The sequence below is a fragment of the Ovis canadensis genome, chromosome 13 (assembly GCF_042477335.2).
Source record: "Ovis canadensis isolate MfBH-ARS-UI-01 breed Bighorn chromosome 13, ARS-UI_OviCan_v2, whole genome shotgun sequence".
NCBI classification, from domain to species: domain Eukaryota; kingdom Metazoa; phylum Chordata; class Mammalia; order Artiodactyla; family Bovidae; genus Ovis; species Ovis canadensis.
This window is the reverse complement of record NC_091257.1, coordinates 51,392,668-51,412,042: the sequence shown is the minus strand read 5'-3', so window position 1 is coordinate 51,412,042 and position 19,375 is coordinate 51,392,668. Positions and strand designations below refer to the sequence as shown.

At 39.3% G+C, this 19,375-nt stretch overlaps 1 protein-coding gene across 1 annotated transcript in view; it reads right to left on the bottom strand.

Annotated features, from left to right (window-relative positions):
- The window catches only part of ODAD2 (outer dynein arm docking complex subunit 2), a 168,585-nt gene that overhangs the window by 115,342 nt on the left and 33,868 nt on the right, over nucleotides 1-19,375 (bottom strand). The window contains exons 9-10 of the mRNA XM_069547749.1: nucleotides 16,193-16,389; nucleotides 5,217-5,315 (exon numbers count right to left, since the gene is read on the bottom strand). Coding sequence (XP_069403850.1) covers nucleotides 5,217-5,315; nucleotides 16,193-16,389 — 296 coding nt within the window. The remainder of the gene's footprint in view (nucleotides 1-5,216; nucleotides 5,316-16,192; nucleotides 16,390-19,375) is intronic.

The window sequence follows — 19,375 nt, the reverse complement described above, 5'->3', positions numbered from 1 at the left end:
TGAAGCACATAATTTGAACAGCACTACAGCTACTAATGGAATTAATTCATAACTTAAAAAACAAGTGCCTTCAGATTCAGATTATTTCACTGGAGAATTCTACCAAGGATAAAAAAACTAACAATTTTACACAATCTCTTCCAGAAAACGGGAGAGAACTGAACTTATTTTAGGAAGTCTGATATCAAAACCAAAGTGCATACAAAAACAAAACACAGCTATTGAATATCCCTCATAAGCGTAGATGTAAAACTTCTTAACTAAATGCTAAGCATATATAAATATATATATATGTAAAGCTGGGCTGGAAGAAGCACAAGCTGGAATCAAGATTGCCAAAAGAAATATCAATAACCTCAGATATGCAGATGATACCACCCTTATGGCAGAGAGTGAAGAGGAACTAAAAAGCCTCTTGATGAAAGTGAAAGAGTTGGCTTAAAGCTCAACATTCAGAAAACTAAGATCATGGCATCTGGTCCCATCACTTCATGGGAAATAGATGGGGAAACAGTGGAAACAGTGTCAGACTTTATTTTTGGGGGCTCCAAAATCACTGCAGATGGTGACTGCAGCCATGAAATTAAAAGATGCTTGCTCCTTGGAAGGAAAGTTATGACCAACCTAGATAGCATATTAAAAAGCAGAGATATTACTTTGCCAACAAAGGTCCATCTAGTCAAGGCTATGGTTTTTCCAGTGGTCATGTATGGATGTGAGAGTTGGACTGTAAAGAAAGCTGAGCACCGAAGAATTGATGCTTTTGAACTGTAGTGTTGGAGAAGACTCTTAGGAGTCCCTTGGACTGCAAGGAGATCCAACCAGTCCATTCTAAAGGAGATCAGTCCTGGGTGTTCACTGGAAGGACTGATGCTAAAGCTGAAACTCCAATACTTTGGCCACCTCATGAGAAGAGTTGACTCATTGAAAAAGACCCTGATGCTGGGAGGGCTTGGGGGCAGGAGGAGAAGGGGGCGACAGAGGATGAGATGGCTGGATGGCATCACCAACTCGATGGATGTGAGTCTGAGCAAACTCTGGGAGTTGGTGATGGACAGGGAGGCCTGGCGTGCTGCGATTCATGGGGTCGCAAAGAGTCGGACACGACTGAGCGACCGAACTGAACTGAACTGAAAGCTATATATATGTAAAGAAGGACCAAGTGCGGTTTATTCCAGGAATGGAAGGCTGCTTCAGCATTCAAAAATCAACCAGTGGAATCTGTTACAGTAACAACCTACAGAAGAAAAATGGCATGATCATACCAACTGATGCAGAAAAAGCACGTGACAAAATTCAACACCCAGTGGTATTAAAACTCTCAGAAAAACAAGAGTAGCAGGGAACTTCCTCAACTTAACAAAGAATATCTGCACAAAAACTATCATCATACTCACTGGTGAAAGACAGAATTCTGTCCTCTTAAGACTAAGAACAAGGAAGGAAGCCCTTTCACCTTGATCACTGATAGTGAACACAGTACTGGTGTTTCTACTTCTGGATGTAAATCTAACAAAACATGTACTGGACGTTTATGCTGAAAATCACAAATTGCTGGTGAAAGAAACCGAAGCCTTAAATAAATAGTCATACAGTCTACACAGTAAAGATATCAATTTTCTCAAAATTGATATAGGGTTTCAAGGTAACTTCTATCAAAACTGTCAGTTGTTCAGTCACTCAGTTGTATCTGACTCTTTGCGACTCCATGGACTGCAGTACGCCAGGCTTCCCTGTCCACCGTCTCTCAGAGCTTGTTTAAACTCATGTCCATTGAGTCAGTGATGCCATCCAGCCATCTCATCCTCTGTCATCCCATTCTCCTTCTGTTCCCAATCCCTCCCAGCATCAGAGTCTTTTCTAATGAGTCAGCTCTTCGCATCAGGTGGCCAAAGTATTGGAGCTTCAGCTTCAGCATCAGTTCTTTCAATGAATATTCAGGATTATTTTCCTTTAGGATTGACTATTTTGATCTCCTTCCAATCCAAGGGACTCTCAAGAGTCTTTTCCAACTCTGCAGATTAAAATCTTCAGTAAGTTTTTTCTTTTTTTGTAGATATAGCATGATCATTCTAAAATGTGTGTGGAAAGGAAAATAACTAGAATAACTCAAAACAATTTTGGGAAAAAATAATAAAGAGAGAGGAATCATTTTACCAGATTTCAAGAATTACTATAGAGCTATAGTAGTCAAGCTATAATAATCAAGATTGTGTGCTATCAAGATTGTGTGCTAGGGCTAGATATAAAAATTAGCTGAACAGAATGAAGACTCAGAAACAGCCCCACCAAGTACACCCACCTGATGTTTGACTAAGGTGAAAAAGCAGGTCAAGGGCTAAAGGATAGCGTTTTCATCAAATGATGCTAGAGACACTGAACATCAGCAGGTTACAAAAAAGAATATTCACCTATATATAAATTTTATATAAAATTAAACTTAAAATGAATACCAGCCTTTAATGTAAAATTATTACAACTTTTAGGAAAAATCATTGGAGATAATCTTCAGGATCAAGGGCTTCATGAAGAGTTCTTAGACATGGCATCAAAAGCACAATCCACAAAAGAAAAACTGATAAATCAGACTTCATCAAAAACTGTTCTCCCAGAGGCCCTATTAAGAGGAGGAAAAGACAAGGTACAGAGAGAGAGAAAATATCTGCAAACTAACATATACAACGAAGGATATCCTATAGAGATAGATGACGAGCTCTTAAAACTCAACATTTTGAAAAACAAATAATTCAATTAAAAATGAGCAAAAGACATAGACATTTCACTGAAGAGCATAAACAGATAGCAATAAGCTCATGACAAGATATTAACATCATGAGCCATTAGGGAAATGCAAAGACTACAATAAGCTGCCACTGCACAGATTTTAGGACAGCTAAAATAAAACAACAAAACCAAATGTTGGCAAGGATGAGGGGAACTGAGTCTCATACATCACTGGTGGGAACACAAAATGGTGCCACCACTCTGGAAAAGCTAAGTAGTTTCCTAAAAAGCTAAAAACACAGTTACCATATATATCAGCAACTGGGCATTTATCCTAGAGGAATAAAAACTTTCATCTGTACAAAAACCTGTATGTGATTGTTTATAGCAGTTTTATTTTTAATAGCCAAAAGCTGCAGACAGCTAAAATGTGCCTTAATATGTGAAAAACTTTAAAAGCTGTGGTATATCCATACAATGGAATGCCACTCAGCAATTAAAAGTGACAAACTATCAATACATGCAACAGTTAGGTGGATCTCAAGGGTATTATGGTGTTGGAAAAGAAGTCAATATAAAAACAATGTATGAACCTATTTACACGGCAGTCCAAAATGACAAAATTATGAAAACAGATGACTGTTGCTAGGAAGCAGGGATTATGGAGGAACCAAAGTGGTTGTGAACATAACAGGGTAGCCGGAGGACATGTATGGGGTGAACAGTTCTCCAGCCTGGTCGCCACGATCACCATAAAAAATTACACATGATAAAATGACACTGAACTCTACATTGTACCAATGGAGGGAAAGAGCAAATTAGCCAAGATGGTGGTGGTCAGGCTCTCTTGCCCCACAGCCTCTTACTCTTGCCCTACATTTTGTAAATACATGGTTATGTGACAGCTGACATCACTTACAGCATTGCACATCCGTATCATGATGTACCCACTTGGCCATGTGCCACTTCTGCTCTGATACCTGAAAAGCCCTGGAGGCTGGAGGCTGGAGGCTGCCTTATGTCTGTGTTACGGCCATGTTATGGCCGCATTAGGGACGTGTTGTGGCTGTGTCTGCTGGGTCAACCACAAGAGAATACAGCGTGTCTGCTGCTACAGCTGCTATGCCAGTCAGGACAGAATAAACGTGTCTGCAGTTTCTACGATTCCTTACATTTTCTTCCAGCTTTGCTCGTTGCCTACCCTGGGTTCAGTGAGCAGTGATACAGCAAAACACATATACATTGTACCAATGTTAATTTCCTGGTTTTGATCTTGTACAGTAGTTATGCAAGATGCAGGATTTAACTGTTGGGGGAAACTAGGTGAAGGGCATATGGGATCTCTCTGCACTATCTCTGCAACTTTCTATGAATCTACAAATATTTCAAAGTAAGAATTTTTTAAGAATTGTCAAAAAATTTGAATAATTTATTATTCCTAACTTCCCAAGATGGCATACGTGTTGTAGAGTGTCTTAAAGTTTGTTTTCTTTTGAACTGTGCAAATTTTATAATATGAAATTCCTGCCATTCCTCCCTGCCTCCCAAACGTAAAAGCAGCTGAACTTTCTTCCCAGATATGCCACTTTTATTGTCAAACTGAAAATTGGGTAAGAAGCTTAACAGTCGGTCTTAGACTAATGGCTGTTTTAATGAGAAATAACATATGTCACTTCAGAATTAGCAGAGCCATTGGTGATCAGTAAGTAAGGCTCAGAAAGATGACGATTTTGCTATGACAAAGGCAAGAGATTAGCTAAGAGTCCAGTTTTGCTACCATTCCCTGGGTTGGGAGGATCTCCTAGAGTGGGAAATGGTGATCCACTACAGTACTCTTGCCTGAAAAATCCCATGGACAGAGGAGCCTGGCAGTCTACAGTCCAAAGGGTTGTAAAGAGTTGAACATGACTGAGCAACTGGACATGCATGCAGTTAACTGCTTTTTGCATTAAATACATGTGTTTACAAACAGTTTGCTAATACCAGTAGATCACTGTATATAACTCCACATTAGGGACAGACAGTTTTCTGGGGCAGGAGCCCACTGTACCCCTCTTTGCCTGGCCAAGCAATAAAGCTATTCTTTTCTACTTTATCCCCCCCCCCAAAATAGTTCCACATTGAAAATTATCCTATATATTTAAAGAAACCCATTATTACCATTCTTATAGCATTTCTACTATATCAATATAGATATCATAAGACCCTAACGTGAAAGGAAAGCACCATTAACCAGTATTAACTAGCTGTTATGTAGGAGTGGCTTTAAAGAACTGATCCTCAAGTGGTAAAGAATCTGTTTGCAATTCAAGAGACTCAGAAGACATGGGTTCAATCCGCAGGTTGAGAAGATCCTCTGGAGAAGAAACGGAAACCCACTCCAGTATTCTTGCCTGGAGAATCCCATGGACAGAGAAGCCTACAGGGCTACAGTCCATAGGGTTGCAAACAGTTGGACATGACTGCGCACACACACGTTAACAGAAACTCACCGAATTAACTGTGCTCTTCCAGGTGAAAGAGACGATCTGGACTTTTCAAGTCTTCCTCCGTGTTTTTCTACTTGGGTGTCTCTTAGCGTATTTCTGCTCCTAAAGAAACATTAATTGTATTAATTACTTTATGCTAATAGAATATTAAAAATATTAATGTGTACAAATATTCCATCATTATCATGCACCCGAATGATGTGTTTTCCTGACAGAGAATAACTATGAGTATCAGTCTCAGCTGACACCTGAGAGGTCCCTTCTGTCCTGCAAGCAGAACCATGCATTTTATATAATGGAGAAACATTTGTCCAGTATTTCTTCGTGCCAGAACAGGTCTTCACAGGTTGCTATCACTGGAAAGGTCCTTCAGTCTATGTCTTCTGCCCTGAGTCCCAACTGCCTGTGTTCTCCTTGCCCACCCGACATCACAGCAGGGCCTATGTCTGATTTTCTGGACATTCTCAAGCTTAGTATACTCTTTGGCACATACTGGTTTGCATCAAATCCTTGTTTAGTAAATTCTTAACTGAAAAAAAAAATAAGCCCATGGAAAAAGCAGTATTTTATAATTCCATCCCTCAGTTAACAGATGAGCCCATACACTTATAATTTTCAGACTCACCCTTTCAAAGAGAACCAAAAGGTCAAATACCCCCAAATCAGGGAAAATCAGAGGAGCAAGGTATCTCACCTCCCACAAGTTTCCCTTTTCAAAGCTCTCTGAGTCTATATCCAAAATACAATCACCTGAGGCTCTTGGAATCCCTATAGGTGAGTGTCCCCACATGACCAGTAGGGAGCCAGTTCTTAAATCAATAAGGGGACCACATGGAACACTAAAAAATGACTGAAACTTGTAACCCATTTGCTAAAACTTCACAAAGTGCTCTAGGTACTTCTGACTGCTTTGGTGTTGGTAACATTGGCCTTTATTCTTTGCTTTGGCACCAATTTACAAAGGGTCCTGAACAAACCCAGGCTTATACATTTCAGACTTTCATAAAACCAGGTCCACTTTACTCAGGCCTGTCACGTTTCAGATTCTATCCTTTTTATAGTATTCACTTAAAGTTCTCTTAATACACATGGTACCACTGCTATGAAGTTTCCCCTAATTAATTCCACATGATTTTATATTTATTTTTTTAACTAATTTATTTAATTGGAGGCTAATTACTTTACATTATTGTAGCATTTTTTGCCATACATCGACATGAATCAGCTATGGGTGCACATGTGTTCCCCATTCAGAACCCCCTAGCCACCACTGGTCATCCCAGTGCACCAGCCCTGAGCACCCCATCTCATGCATCGAATCTGGACCAGCAATCCGCTTCACATATGATAATATATACGTTTCAACACTACCCTCTCAAATAATCCCACCCTTGCCTTCTCCCACTGAGTCCAAAAGACTGTTCTTTACATCTGTGTTTCTTTTGCTGTCTCACATATAGGGTCATCATTACCATCTTTCTAGATTCCATATATATGCGTTAGCATACTGTATTGGTGTTTTTTTTTCTGACTTACTTCACTCTGTATAATAGGCTCCAGTTTCATTGACCTCATCAGAACTGATTCAAATGCATTCTTTTTAATGGCTGAGTAATACTCCATTGTGTATATGCACCACAGCTTCCTTATCCATTCATCTGCTGATGGACATCTAGGTTGCTTCCATGTCCTGGCTATTGTAAACAGTGCTGAGATGAACAAGATGAACATTGTCTCTTTCAATTCTGGTTTCCTCGGTGTGTATGCCCAGCAGTGGGACTGCTGGGTCGTATGGCAGTTCTATTTCCAGTTTTTTAAAGGAATCTCCACACTGTTCTCCATAGTGGCTGTACTAGTTTGCATTCCCACCAACAGTGTAAGAGGGTTCCTTTTTCTCTGCACCCTCTCCAGCATTTATTGTTTGTAGACTTTTTGATGGCAGCCATTCTGACTGCTGTGAGATGGTACCTCATTGTGGTTTTGATTTGCATTTCTCTGATAATGAGTGAGTTTGAGCATCTTTTCATGAGTTTGTTAGCCATCTGTATGTCTTCTTTGTAGAAATATCTGTTTAGTTCTTTGGCCCATTTTTCGATTGGGTCATTTATTTTTCTGGAATTGAGCTGCAGGAGCTGCTTGTATATTTTTGAGATTCTTTGTCAGTTGCTTCATTTGCTATTATTTTCTCCCATTCTGAAGGCTGTCTTTTCACCTTGCTTATAGTTTCCTTTGTTGTGCAAAAGCGTTTAAGTTTAATTAGTTCCCATTTGTTTACCTTTGCTTTTATTTCCATTACTCTGGGAGATGAGTCATAGAGGATCCTACTGTGATTTATGTCAGAGAGTGTTTTGCCTATGTTCTTCTCTAGAAGTTTTATAGTTTCTGGTCTTACATTTAGATCTTTAATCCACTTGAGTTTATTTTTGGATATGGTGTTAGAAAGTGTTCTAGTTTCATTCTTTTACAAGTGCTTGACCAGTTTCCCAGCACCACTTGTTAAAGAGATTGTCTTTTCTCCACTGTATAGTCTTGCCTCCTTTGTCAAAGATAAGGTGTCCATAGGTGCATGGATTTATTGCTGGGCTTTCTATTTTGTTCCATTGATCTATATTCCTGTCTTTGTGCCAACACCATACTGTCTTGATGACTGTAGCTTTGTAGTATAGTCTAAAGTCAGGCAGGTTGATTCCTCCAGTTCCATTCTTCTTTCCCAAGATTGCTTTGGCTATTTGAGGTTTTTTGTATTCCCATACAAATTGTGAAATTATTTGTTCTATTTCGGGTTGATAGGGATGGCACTGAATCAATAGATTGCTTTGGGTACTATATTCATTGTCACTATATTGATTTTACTGATCCATGAACATGGTATATTTCTCCATCTATTTGTCTCATCTTTGATTTTTTTCACCAGTGTTTTATAGTTTTCTATATATACGTCTTTTGTTTCTTTAGGTAGATTTATTCTTCAGTATTTTATTCTTTTTGTTGCAATGGTGAATGGAATTGTTTCCTTAATTTCTCTGTTTTCTGATTGTTAGTGTATACGAATGCAAGGGATTTCTGTGTGTTAATTTTATATCCTGCAACTTTACTATATTCATTGACTAGCTCTAGTAATTTTCTGGTGGAGTCTTTAGTGTTTTCTATGTAGAGGATCACGTCATCTGCAAACAGTGAGAGTTTTACTTCTTCTTGTCCAATCTGGATTCCTTTTATTTTTTCTTCTTCTCTGATTGCTGTGGCTAAAACGTCCAAAACTATGTTGAATAATAGTGGTGAGAGTGGGCACCCTTGTCTTGTTCCTGAATTTGGGGGAAATGCTTTCAATTTTTCACCACTGAGGATAATGTTTGCTGTGGGTTTATCATATATGGCTTTTATTATGTTGAGGTATGTTCCTTCTATTCCTTCTTTCTGGAGGGTTTTTTTAATCATAAATGGATGCTGAATTTTGTCAAAGGCCTTCTCTGCATCTATTGAGATAATCATATGGTTTTTAATCTGTCAATTTACTAATGTGGTGTATCACAATGATTGATTTTCAGATATTAAAGAATCCTTGCATCCCTGGGATAAAGCCCACTTGGTCAGGATGTATGATCTTTTTAATATGTTGTTGGATTCTATTTGCTAGAATTTTGTTAAGGATTTTTGCATCTATGTTCATCAGTGATATTGGCCTGTAGTTTTCTTTTTTTGTGGCATCTTTTTCCAGTTTTGGTATTAGGGTGATGGTGGACTCATAGAATGAGTTTGGAAGTTAACCTTCCTCTGCAATTTTCTGGAAGAGTTTGCATAGGATAGGTGTTATCTCTTCTCTAAATTTTTGGTAGAATTCAGCTGTGAAGTCATCTGGTCCTGGGCTTTTGTTTGCTAGAAGATTTCTTATTATAGTTTCAATTTCTGTGCTTGTGATGGGTCTGTTAAGATTTTCTATTTCTTCCTGGTTCAATTTTGAAAAGTATTTGTCCATTTCTTCCAAGTTTTCCATTTTATTGGCATATATTTGCTGATAGCAGTCTCTACAATCCTTTGTATTTCTGTGTTGTCTGTTGTGATTTCTCCACTTTCAGATTTGATTCCTCTCCCTTTTTTTCTTGATGAGTCAGGCTAATGGTTTGTCTATTTTATTTATCTTCTCAAAGAACCAGCTTTTAGCTCTGTTGATTTTGGCTATGGTCTCCTTTGTTTTTCATTTATTTCTGCCCTAATTTTTATGATTTCTTTCCTTATACTAACCCTGGGATTCTTCATTTCTTCCTTTTCCAGTTGCTATGGTGTAGCGTTAGGTTATTTATTTGACTTTTCTTTTGTTTCTTGTGGAAAGCTTGTATTACTATGAACCTTCCCCTTAGCACTGCTTTTACTGAATCCCATAGGTTTTGGATTGTTCTGTTTTCATTTTCATTCATTTCTATGCATATTTTGATTTTTGATTTCTTTTTTGATTTCTTCTGTGATTTGTTGGTTATTCAGAAGTGTGTTGTTTAACCTCCATATGTTTGTATTTTTAATATTTTTCCTGTAGTTGACATCTAATATTACTGCATTGTGATCAGAAAAGATGCTTAGAGTGATTTCACCTTTTTAAAATTTACCAAGGCTAGATTTAAGGCCCAAGATGTGATCTATCCTGGAGAAGGTTCCATGTGCACTTGAGCAAAAGGTGAAATTCATTGTTTTGGGGTGAAATGTCCTACAGATATCAATTAGGTCTAACTGGTCCATTGTATCATTTAAAGTTTGTGTTTCCTTGCTAATTTTCTGTTTAGTTGATCTATCCATAGGTGTGAGTGAGGTATTAAAGTCTCCCACTATTATTGTGTTACCATTAATTTCCCCTTTCATATTTGTTAGCATTTGTCTTACAGATTGAGGTGTTCCTATGTTGGGTGCATATATATTTATAATTGTTACATCTTCTTCTTGGATTGATCCTTTGATCATTATGTAGTGTCCTTCTTTGTCTCTTTTCATGGCCTTTATTTCAAAGGCTATTTTATCTGATATGAGTATTGCTGCTCCTGCTTTCTTTTGGTCTCCATTTGCATGAAATATCTTTTTCCAGCCCTTCACTTGCAGTCTGTGTGTTTCCCTTGTTTTGAGGTGGGTCTCTTGTAGGCAGCATATATTGGGGTCTTGTTTTTGTATCCATTCAGACAATCTTTGTCTTTTGGTTGGGGCATTCAACCTATTTACATTTCAGGTAATTATTGATAAGTATGATCTCATTACCATTTACTTTGTTGTTTTGGGTTCAAGTTTATAAAGCTTTTCTGTTTCTTGTCTAGAGAAGATCCTTTAGCATTTGTTGAAGAGCTGGTTTGGTGGTGCTGAATTCTCTCAGCTTTTGCTTGTCTATAAAGCTATTGATTTCTCCTTCGTATTTGAATGAGATCCTTGCTGGGTACAGTAATCTGGGTTGCAGGTTTTTCTCTTTCATCACTTTAAGTATGTCCTGCCATTCCCTTCTGGCCTGAAGAGTTTCTATTGAAAGACCAGCTGTTATCTTTATGGGGATCCCCTTGTGTGTTATTTGTTGTTTTTCCCTTGCTGCTTTTAACATTTGTTCTTTGTGTTTGATCTTCATTAATCTTGTTAAAAATGTGTCTTAGGGTGTTTCACCTTGGGTTTATCCTGTTTGGGACTCTCTGGGTTTCTTGGACTTGGGTGGCTATTTCCTTCACCATTTTAGGGAAGTTTTCAACTATTATCTCAAGAATTTTCTCATGGCCTTTCTTGCTGGGAGCCAGCACAGGAGATTCCACCCATGACAAGGTCATGTGGAAGAGACCTGACAAGCAAGGCAGATCAGGACTCGAGGGACCCCCGGACCTGCTCAAGCATCTACGCCAAAACCAGAATCTGTCTTACTATTTTATGGCTTTCACCAACTCTTCTGACAGTAACAGGGGGCTATCCCCAACCACCTTTCTCTGGAGAAAATCAACTTAGGGCTCTAGTTGATAAGTCTCTTAGGCATGAAAGGAATATTTCAATTCAAACCCCCTCTGATGGCTTTCTAGCTTGCTTGGCAGGTTTATCCAGACTCTTGCAGCTACACATGTGATTGTTCACAGCCTCCCAACTGTGAGAGGCATGGGAAGCCTAAAACATTCTAAAAATATAGATCCTTTCAAAGAGTTAAAAACTATTAGAATAGTGCTGGTGTAGGATTTCATTGTTGAGCCAATGCTTGCTGCCAAGTTCCCATATCTCTTATCCACTGTGCACCTGGGAGTGCAATAGTTAATGCAGTTGGAATTTAAGAAAAACAAGCAGTAAGCCTTGGAATTAACCACATCAGACCTTTGAGCTAATTGGTTCTTTCTTTGTTGTAACTCACTGCACCTTTGCTCCATGAGAATGTAACTCTGTTTAGCACTTCTGAGGCTGACATACATTAGAAATATAAAGAAAAAAACATTTCAAGGGAAAGTAAGTTTTCTGGTTGAGCAGTCTTTATCAAAAAAGGGTCATAAAATGTCCACAGGCCTCCAAGGCCAGAAGATAATGTACACAACATTGTTTATGGGAAAGATATGCAGAAAAAATCCTGGTTTCAATAAAGACAAAACAGATGTAATGTTTGGGCTGACTCTGTATGACCTTGCATCTTTCATTTCCCTCTATGTACAAGTCAGGTTATAAAAGTTCCTTTTGAAAATAAAGTTATGGGTCTCGCTCACCGAAGCTTGCTCTCACCCTGTCAATCATTCTTTCTTATTCTCTCTCTCTCTCTTTCTCCCTCTCCCTCCCTCTCTTTTTCAGGCTGATCCCTTGGAGCACAGAGGCTCTCTGCGTTCACTTTCCTGCCTGGGCTTCTAAGACCCGATCGAGAAGGCGCTCTGCATCTTCATTCTGGCTAGAAGGCACTCTGCATCTTCACTCCAGTGAGAGGGTGTCTGTGGCCTCCATGAACAGAGCAAGTCCCTTGTCTGGGGCTTTATTGGCTTTCTGCATAAACCAAGGAATATAAGCCTCTATTCTTTCGTCCATTCTGAAGGAGATCAGCCCTGGGATTTCTTTGGAAGGAATGATGCTAAAGCTGAAACTCCAGTACTGTGGCCACTTCATGCGAAGAGTTGACTCATTGGAAAAGACTCTGATGCTAGGAGGGATTGGGGGCAGGAGGAGAAGGGGATGACAGAGGATGAGATGGCTGGATGGCATCACTGACTCGATGGACGTGAGTCTGAGTGAACTCTGGGAGTTGGTGATGGACAGGGAGGCCTGGTGTGCTGCAATTCATGGGGTCACAAAGAGTCAGACATGACTGAGCGACTGAACTGAACTGAACTGAACTGATTCTTTCTTCTCTCCCTTCCCCTCTTGCCAACGTTGTCCATCCTGAGGGTACCCCTGGATCCTGCTGGGGCTGGACCCCAGCACTTTCTTTTTGTGTTCTTCTGGGACTCATGATTTGAATGTTGGGGTGTTTGACATTGTCTCAGAGGTCTCTGAGGTGGTCATTTCTTTTAATTCTTTTTGTCTTTTTTCCTCTCTGCTTCATTTATTTCCACCATTCTATCTTCCATCTCACTTATCCTATCTTCTGCCTCAGTTATTCTACTGTTGGTTCCCTCCAGAGTATTTTTTATCTCAGTTACTGCATTATTCATTATTGATTGACTCCTTTTTATTTCTTCTATGTCCTTGTTAAACTTTTCTTGCATCTTCTCAATCCTTGTTTCCAGACTATTTATCTGTAACTCCATTTTGTTTTCAAAATTTTGGATCAGTTTTACTATCATTATTCTGAATTCTTTTTCAGGTAGACTCCCTATCTTCTCCTCTTTGGTTTGGTTTGGTGGGCATTTATTGTGTTTCTTTACTGCTGAATATTTCTCTGCCTTTTCATCTTATTTAGATCGCTGTGTTTGGGGTGGCCTTTCTGTACCCTGGAAGTTTGTGGTTCCTCTTTATTGTGGAGGTTCCTCCCTGTGGGTGGGATTGGATGAGTGGCTTGTCAAGGTTTCCTGGTTAGGGAAGCTTGCATCAGTGTTCTGGTGGGTGGAGCTGGATTTCTTCTTTCTGGAGTGCAATGAAGTGTCCAGTCGTGAGTTTTGAGGTGTCTATGGGTTTGATGTGACTTTGGGCAGCCTGTGTATTAATGCTCAGGGCTATGTTCCTGCGTTGCTGGAGAATTAGCATGGTATGTCTTGCTCTGGAACTTGTTGGCTCTTGGGTGGAGCTTGATTTCAGTGTAGGTACGGAGGCTTTTGGATGAGCTCTTGTCAATTAATGTTCCCTGGAGTCAGGAGTTTTCTGGTATTATCAAGTTTTGGATTTAAGCCTCTTGCCTCTGGTTTTAAGTCTTATTCTTACAGTAGCCTCAAGATTTCTCCATTCATACCACACCAATGATAAAACATCTAGGTTAATGGAGAAAAGATTCTCCACAGTGAGGGACACCCAGAGAGGTTTGCAGAGTTACAAACAGAAGAGAAGAGGGAGGAGGGAGATAGAGGTGACCAGGAGGAGAAGAGGAGGAATCAAAAGGGGAGAGAGCAATGTAGCCAGTAATCAATTCCCTATGTGCTCTCCACAAGCTGGAACACCCAGAGAGGTTCACAGAGTTACATAGAGAAGAGAAGAGGGAGAAGGAGAGATGACCAGGAGCAGAAGAGTGGGAGTCAAAGGGAGAGAGACAGATCTAGACAGTAATCAGTTCCCTAAGTGTTCTCCATAGCCTGGAATACCCAAAGAGATTCACAGCACTGGGTAGAGAAGAGAAAGGGGAGGGAGGATATAGAGGTGACCTGGGGGAGAAAAAGCAAAGTCAGGGGGAGAGGGCAATCAAGCCAGTAATCATACACCTATGTAAAAATGAGTACCAAAGATTGGATTCTTAAAGGTACAAATACCAAAAAGCAAAGATTAAAAATCTAGAGTAGAGGTTAGACTCTTAAAAATACAATAGTAAAAAAAAAAAAAAAAAAAATCACAAAAATAATTTAAAATATATATGAAATTTGCTTTAAAAATAGGGTCTTTTTTGTCAAGGTAATAGGTTATGAAAATGAAAATTAAAGGAGTAATAAAAGGCTTAAAATTTTTTAAAAATTAATTTAAAAGTGATAATAGTAAAATATATCTAGGAATTTCTCTAGAGCTGTTGTGGGTAGTATGGGGTCAGTTCAGTTTCAGATAGTTCCTTGTTCCAGCTTATACTTCTTCTCGAGGCCTATAGGCCCCTTCCAATGTAGTAGGTGCTAACTATAGGGTTTTAATCTGTTGTACCTGTCACTTCCCTCTGTTTATTTTGGCTTCTTCTGTTTGCAAGTCTCTTCAGTGTCTAATTTCCGCCCTGACACACGGAGGGTGGAGGTGGTCACTTATTTGGGCTCACTTGTTCAGTTGTGCTGTGGGGAGGGAGGAACACTGCAAACAAATATCACTAGCGTGTGTAGGGAGCACCCGCAGTGTGTGCGCCACACTGGGTTGGCCCCCATTCACGGCATGTGTGCCTTTGCAGTCTACACTGCTCAAGCTCCAGGATGCTCTGCAGGGGAACTGTCTAAAGCGGGCCCTGGGTTGCATGCACTTCCCAGGTCTAAGCCACTCAGGTTCAGGTTCTAGGGTACTCCACAAAGGCACAGACTCAGTTGGGCCTGTGTTTTATGCTCTTCCCAGGTCCGAGCAGCTCAGGCAAAAAAGTCCTTGGCAAGTGCACTTTCCCCAGGTGAGGCAGTGTGTCTTACCTCCTCCCCTGTCCCAGCTGCTCTGTTTCCTGGATGTGCAGCAGGAGCGCCATCTCAGGTGTGCCATGTGTCTCCTTTAGGGAGCTGATCACTGGCAGCAACCTTCCTGGTGGATGTCAACCGTCCAGGAACTCAGGAAGACTTGGTTAGCAACTGGGAGCCTGCTCAGAGAATGCCATCTCTAGGGCAGAGATAGCCCCTCGCTGGCTCTGGCTGCCACCCACCTGCCTCTCTGCCTCCCTCCGGTGGGAGATGGGCTGGTCTGCAGCTGGCTAGCTCTCCTCTGGTATTCACTCAGTCCTTTGTTCTGTGAGCAGCCTGGCAGTGCCTTAGGTTAGAGCTTTTCATGGGAAAGTTCTCTCTCTCACTTGTTTTCTCTTTTTCTCTCTCTGGCTATCCCAGTTTGGGTTGCTATCTCACGTTAGCTCCCTCAGATTGCCCTCAGGGCATTCAGGCCTGGTCCTTAACCTAAGCAATGCAGCCTGCACCTCCCTGTTCAGTCCCAGCTTGCTGGTGGCAGATGGGAGCATCTGGGCTACTTCCCTGCTGGGAGTTGTAGTTAGGCGCGTAATCTGTGGGTTTTATTTATTTACTTTTTCCTCCCAGTTATGTTCCCCTCTGAGATTCCAAAACTCCCCTTAGACCTGCCGGTGAGAGGGTTTCCTGGTGTTTGGATACTTCTCCTTCTTCGTGACTCCCTCCCCAGGACGGGTCTCTGTCCCTAACTCTTTTGTCTCTCTTTTTATCTTTTATCCTACCTCCTTTTGAAGACAATGGACTGCCTTTCCAGGTGCCTGATGTCCTCCACCAGCATTCAGAAGCTGTTTTGTGGAATTTTCTCAGTGTTCAAATGATCTTTCAATGAATTTGTGGGGGAGAAAGTGGTCAGGACTGCCTCCTGATTTTATATTTAATCACATAATTTAACACTACTTAATCAGGTCCCTACCACAATGTTTACATTCCTCCATGAGATTCCTCCATGTATTTTATCATCATTTTCATTTGTTATTTGCCCTGACTCACCAAGCACATGAAAGTGAATTGTGCTCTCCTTCCGTGGTCCTCTGTACACAAACCCAGTTTGATGTCAAATCTTTCTGCTTGGAATATGAAGAGGGGAAAAGGGAACCAACCTGTAATTACTTTGGAGGGAGGTGTATGTATATACTCTGTATTTTCCTCCAGTGAAATAAAGTTATGTGAAAAGTTAGATAAACATGTGGTAGGGAAGTATGTATCAGAAAACCCATTATGTTAATATCTACCTACTCTTTGGAACTGACACTGGTCCTCCAGTTTAAACTTGGCTCCAATCTCTTGGTCAGTTGACTCCTTCCCAGATTAATTCGGTTCTTCTCCTGTGTACTCTTGCGGGAAGTAATACTAGTTTTATGTGTAATGGCCACTTCCTCCTTAGGTGCCTCATTAGGCTGATCCTTTTGTGGTTGTTCACTGAATTTAATTTCCTTCAATTAATAAAAAAAGAAAAAAAAGCATATTTTTATAATGATACCACTTCTGAATTATCTCATGCGATCTGAAAATTCGCCACCCTAGTGATAAATTTAAGATGTCTCAAGATGCTCTAACTTGTGTTGCTTAGCAACACAAATTGAATCTGGGCAACTTCAAGACTAAGCCCTCTACTGGAGTTAGGCTGACAGTAATGGGATGATCCTAAACTCATAGCTCTTATGCAGCCCACACAGATACTGCAACAGGGCTGCTGGATTGACTCACTCCTCACCACCACCTGAAAAAAATTATACTCAAACCCTATAAAGGCTGAGATGCATCTTAGTCAAATTGCTGAGACCAAGGATAAAGAGATTATCTTGCAGGTAGCCAGAAACTGAAGACACTTTATAGACAGAGGAAAAACATAACAATTAAAACACACTTCTCATCAGAGACAATGCAATCCAGAAGACAAGGGAGGGATACAGTTAAGGTGATGAAAAGGAAAAAAATTCACATCCTCTCAACTCAAAATTCTATACAGAGGAAAAAAAATCTTTTGAAAATAAGGATAAAATAGACATTCACAGATGGAGAAAAGCTGAGAGAATTCACTGTCAGAAAGACCTAGGATAAAAACTGTTCATGGAGCTGTTCTGTCAGAAGGAATCTCATACTAGACAGAACATAGATCTATATAAAATAATGCTGAAATGATAAAAATAAATATAAAAGACTCTTTGTGGTGAGGGGTTACTAGCATATTGGAAGTAAAATTCATGACTACAATAGTACAAAGGACTGGGAGTGGCATTTGAAGCCACTTGTAAGGTTCTTAGACCAGTGGTAAAACTGCACAGTATTGTTCAAAGGCACACTCTATAAATTAGACACATATATGCCCAAGTGAGATACTTTTAAAAAGTAGCATAACTGATGAACTAATACCATAAACAAAATGGAATCATTTCTAGAAGTTCAATTAATCCAAAAGGGGAAGAAAAAAAGGAGACAAAGAATAAATGGCACTAATAAAAGCAAATAGCAAAATAGTAAATTTAATTTAACTCTACCAGTAGGAACTTTAAATGAAAGTGATTTAAAGACTTCAATTAAAAGAAATCATCAGATTGGATGTAAAAGGAAAACCTAATTATTTGTAGTCTAAAAGAAACCATTTTATACATAAAGATATAAATACATTATAAGTAAAAGGCTGAAGAAAAATATTCTATGAAATCAGTGATCAAAGCAGAAATGCCTATATTAACATCAGACAAAAAGGGACTTCAAAACAAATAATATTATCAGAGGTAAAGAGAGAGACACATAATGACAGAGCCAATTACCACCCAATTCTAATTATGTTCACAATAGAATTTCAAAAGACATAAAGCAGAAATAGAACAGGAAAAACAGATAAATCCACAATTAGGAAACTTCAAAACTCCCCTCTCAGAAATCAACAAACTGAGCAAAATAAAACTTAATAAGAATATAAAAGACCTGAGGAAAACTATCAACCACCTGAATGTAACTGACATTTACGGAACACACCACACACAACAGCAGAATACACGTTCTTCTCAAAAGCACGAGGAAAAATTCATCAAGCTGATCAAATTGTAAGCCATAAAACAAACATCCACAAATTTAAAAGAACTGAAATCATACAAAACACTTTCTCTTAATAAAATGGACATAAGCTAGAAACTCGTAAAAGACATGTGGAAAATCTTCAGATATATTGATTTGCATGAAAACATATCAGAGTCTCTGGGAGACAGTTCATACAGTGCTGATAAAGAAACTCACAGCATAAAATTTCATATTAAAAAATATAGGTCTCAAACCAATTCCTAAGCTTCCAACTCAAGAAATTAAATACGAGCAAATTAAGCTTAAAGAGACAGAAGAAATAAAATTATAAGAGCAGAAATAAAATAGAAAACAATAAAGAAAATCAATGAAACAAATAATTGTTCTTTGAAATGACCAGTAAAATTGATCACTTCTTTCCAGATGAGTTAAGAACAAAGAGAATATATAAATGACCAATATTAGGCATGAAAGAGGGATCCTTCAGAGAGCAAATCCTCTAGACATCAGAAGATAATAGTGGAGTAGTATTTGATGTCAATACATTAGGTAACTTAGACAAAATGTACAAATTCATTGAAAGCTATGAACCACCAAAGCTTAGCAAGAGAAAGAAATAAGAATAGTTCTGTATCTATTAAAGAAATGAAATTCTCAACATAAACCCTTTCAACAAAGAAACCTTCAAGTAGAGATGGCTTCCTTGGTAAACTCTACCAAACATTAACAAAGAAATAAGACTCAATCTATATGAAGAATTCCAGAAAGAAGAAAAGTAGTGAATACTTCCAAATTCATTTGCAGCCACATTACCCAGATACAAAAACCAGACAAAGACATTAAAAGATAACTACTAAGCCATAGCCTTCACGACTATAGATACAAAAATCCTCAGTAAAATATTATCAAATTACACTTAACAATGCTAAACAGGGTAAGAGATCATGACCAAGTCGGAATTATCCTGGGATTCAATATTAGTTCAACATTCAAAAATCAATGACCATATCAACAGACTAAAGAAGAATTATGTGATCAACTCAAGAGATGCAGTAAAATCACCACCTCCAAGCAGGAATGGACTCATTTCCCACAGTGTAAGTTGAGGCCCCATGGGAAGCATGTCCTCCTGGTCAGGTGAGTGTAAGCAGAGATGCAGTGGGGAGACCAAACTTCTACTCACTGCCCAGTGGTGTTGAGGTACCCTACACTACTGGAGTAGGGTTCTCAATGGAGTCTAAGCGAGGAACTTGGATTTTTACATGCACTTTGCAGTACCCCAGACCTACACCATGAGACCTACACTTAGAGAAATCCTGCTAAAACAAAAGACTTCCATGAAATCCAAGGTTTCATAATATAATCCAAAAATGTCCAAGACACAATTTCAAAAAG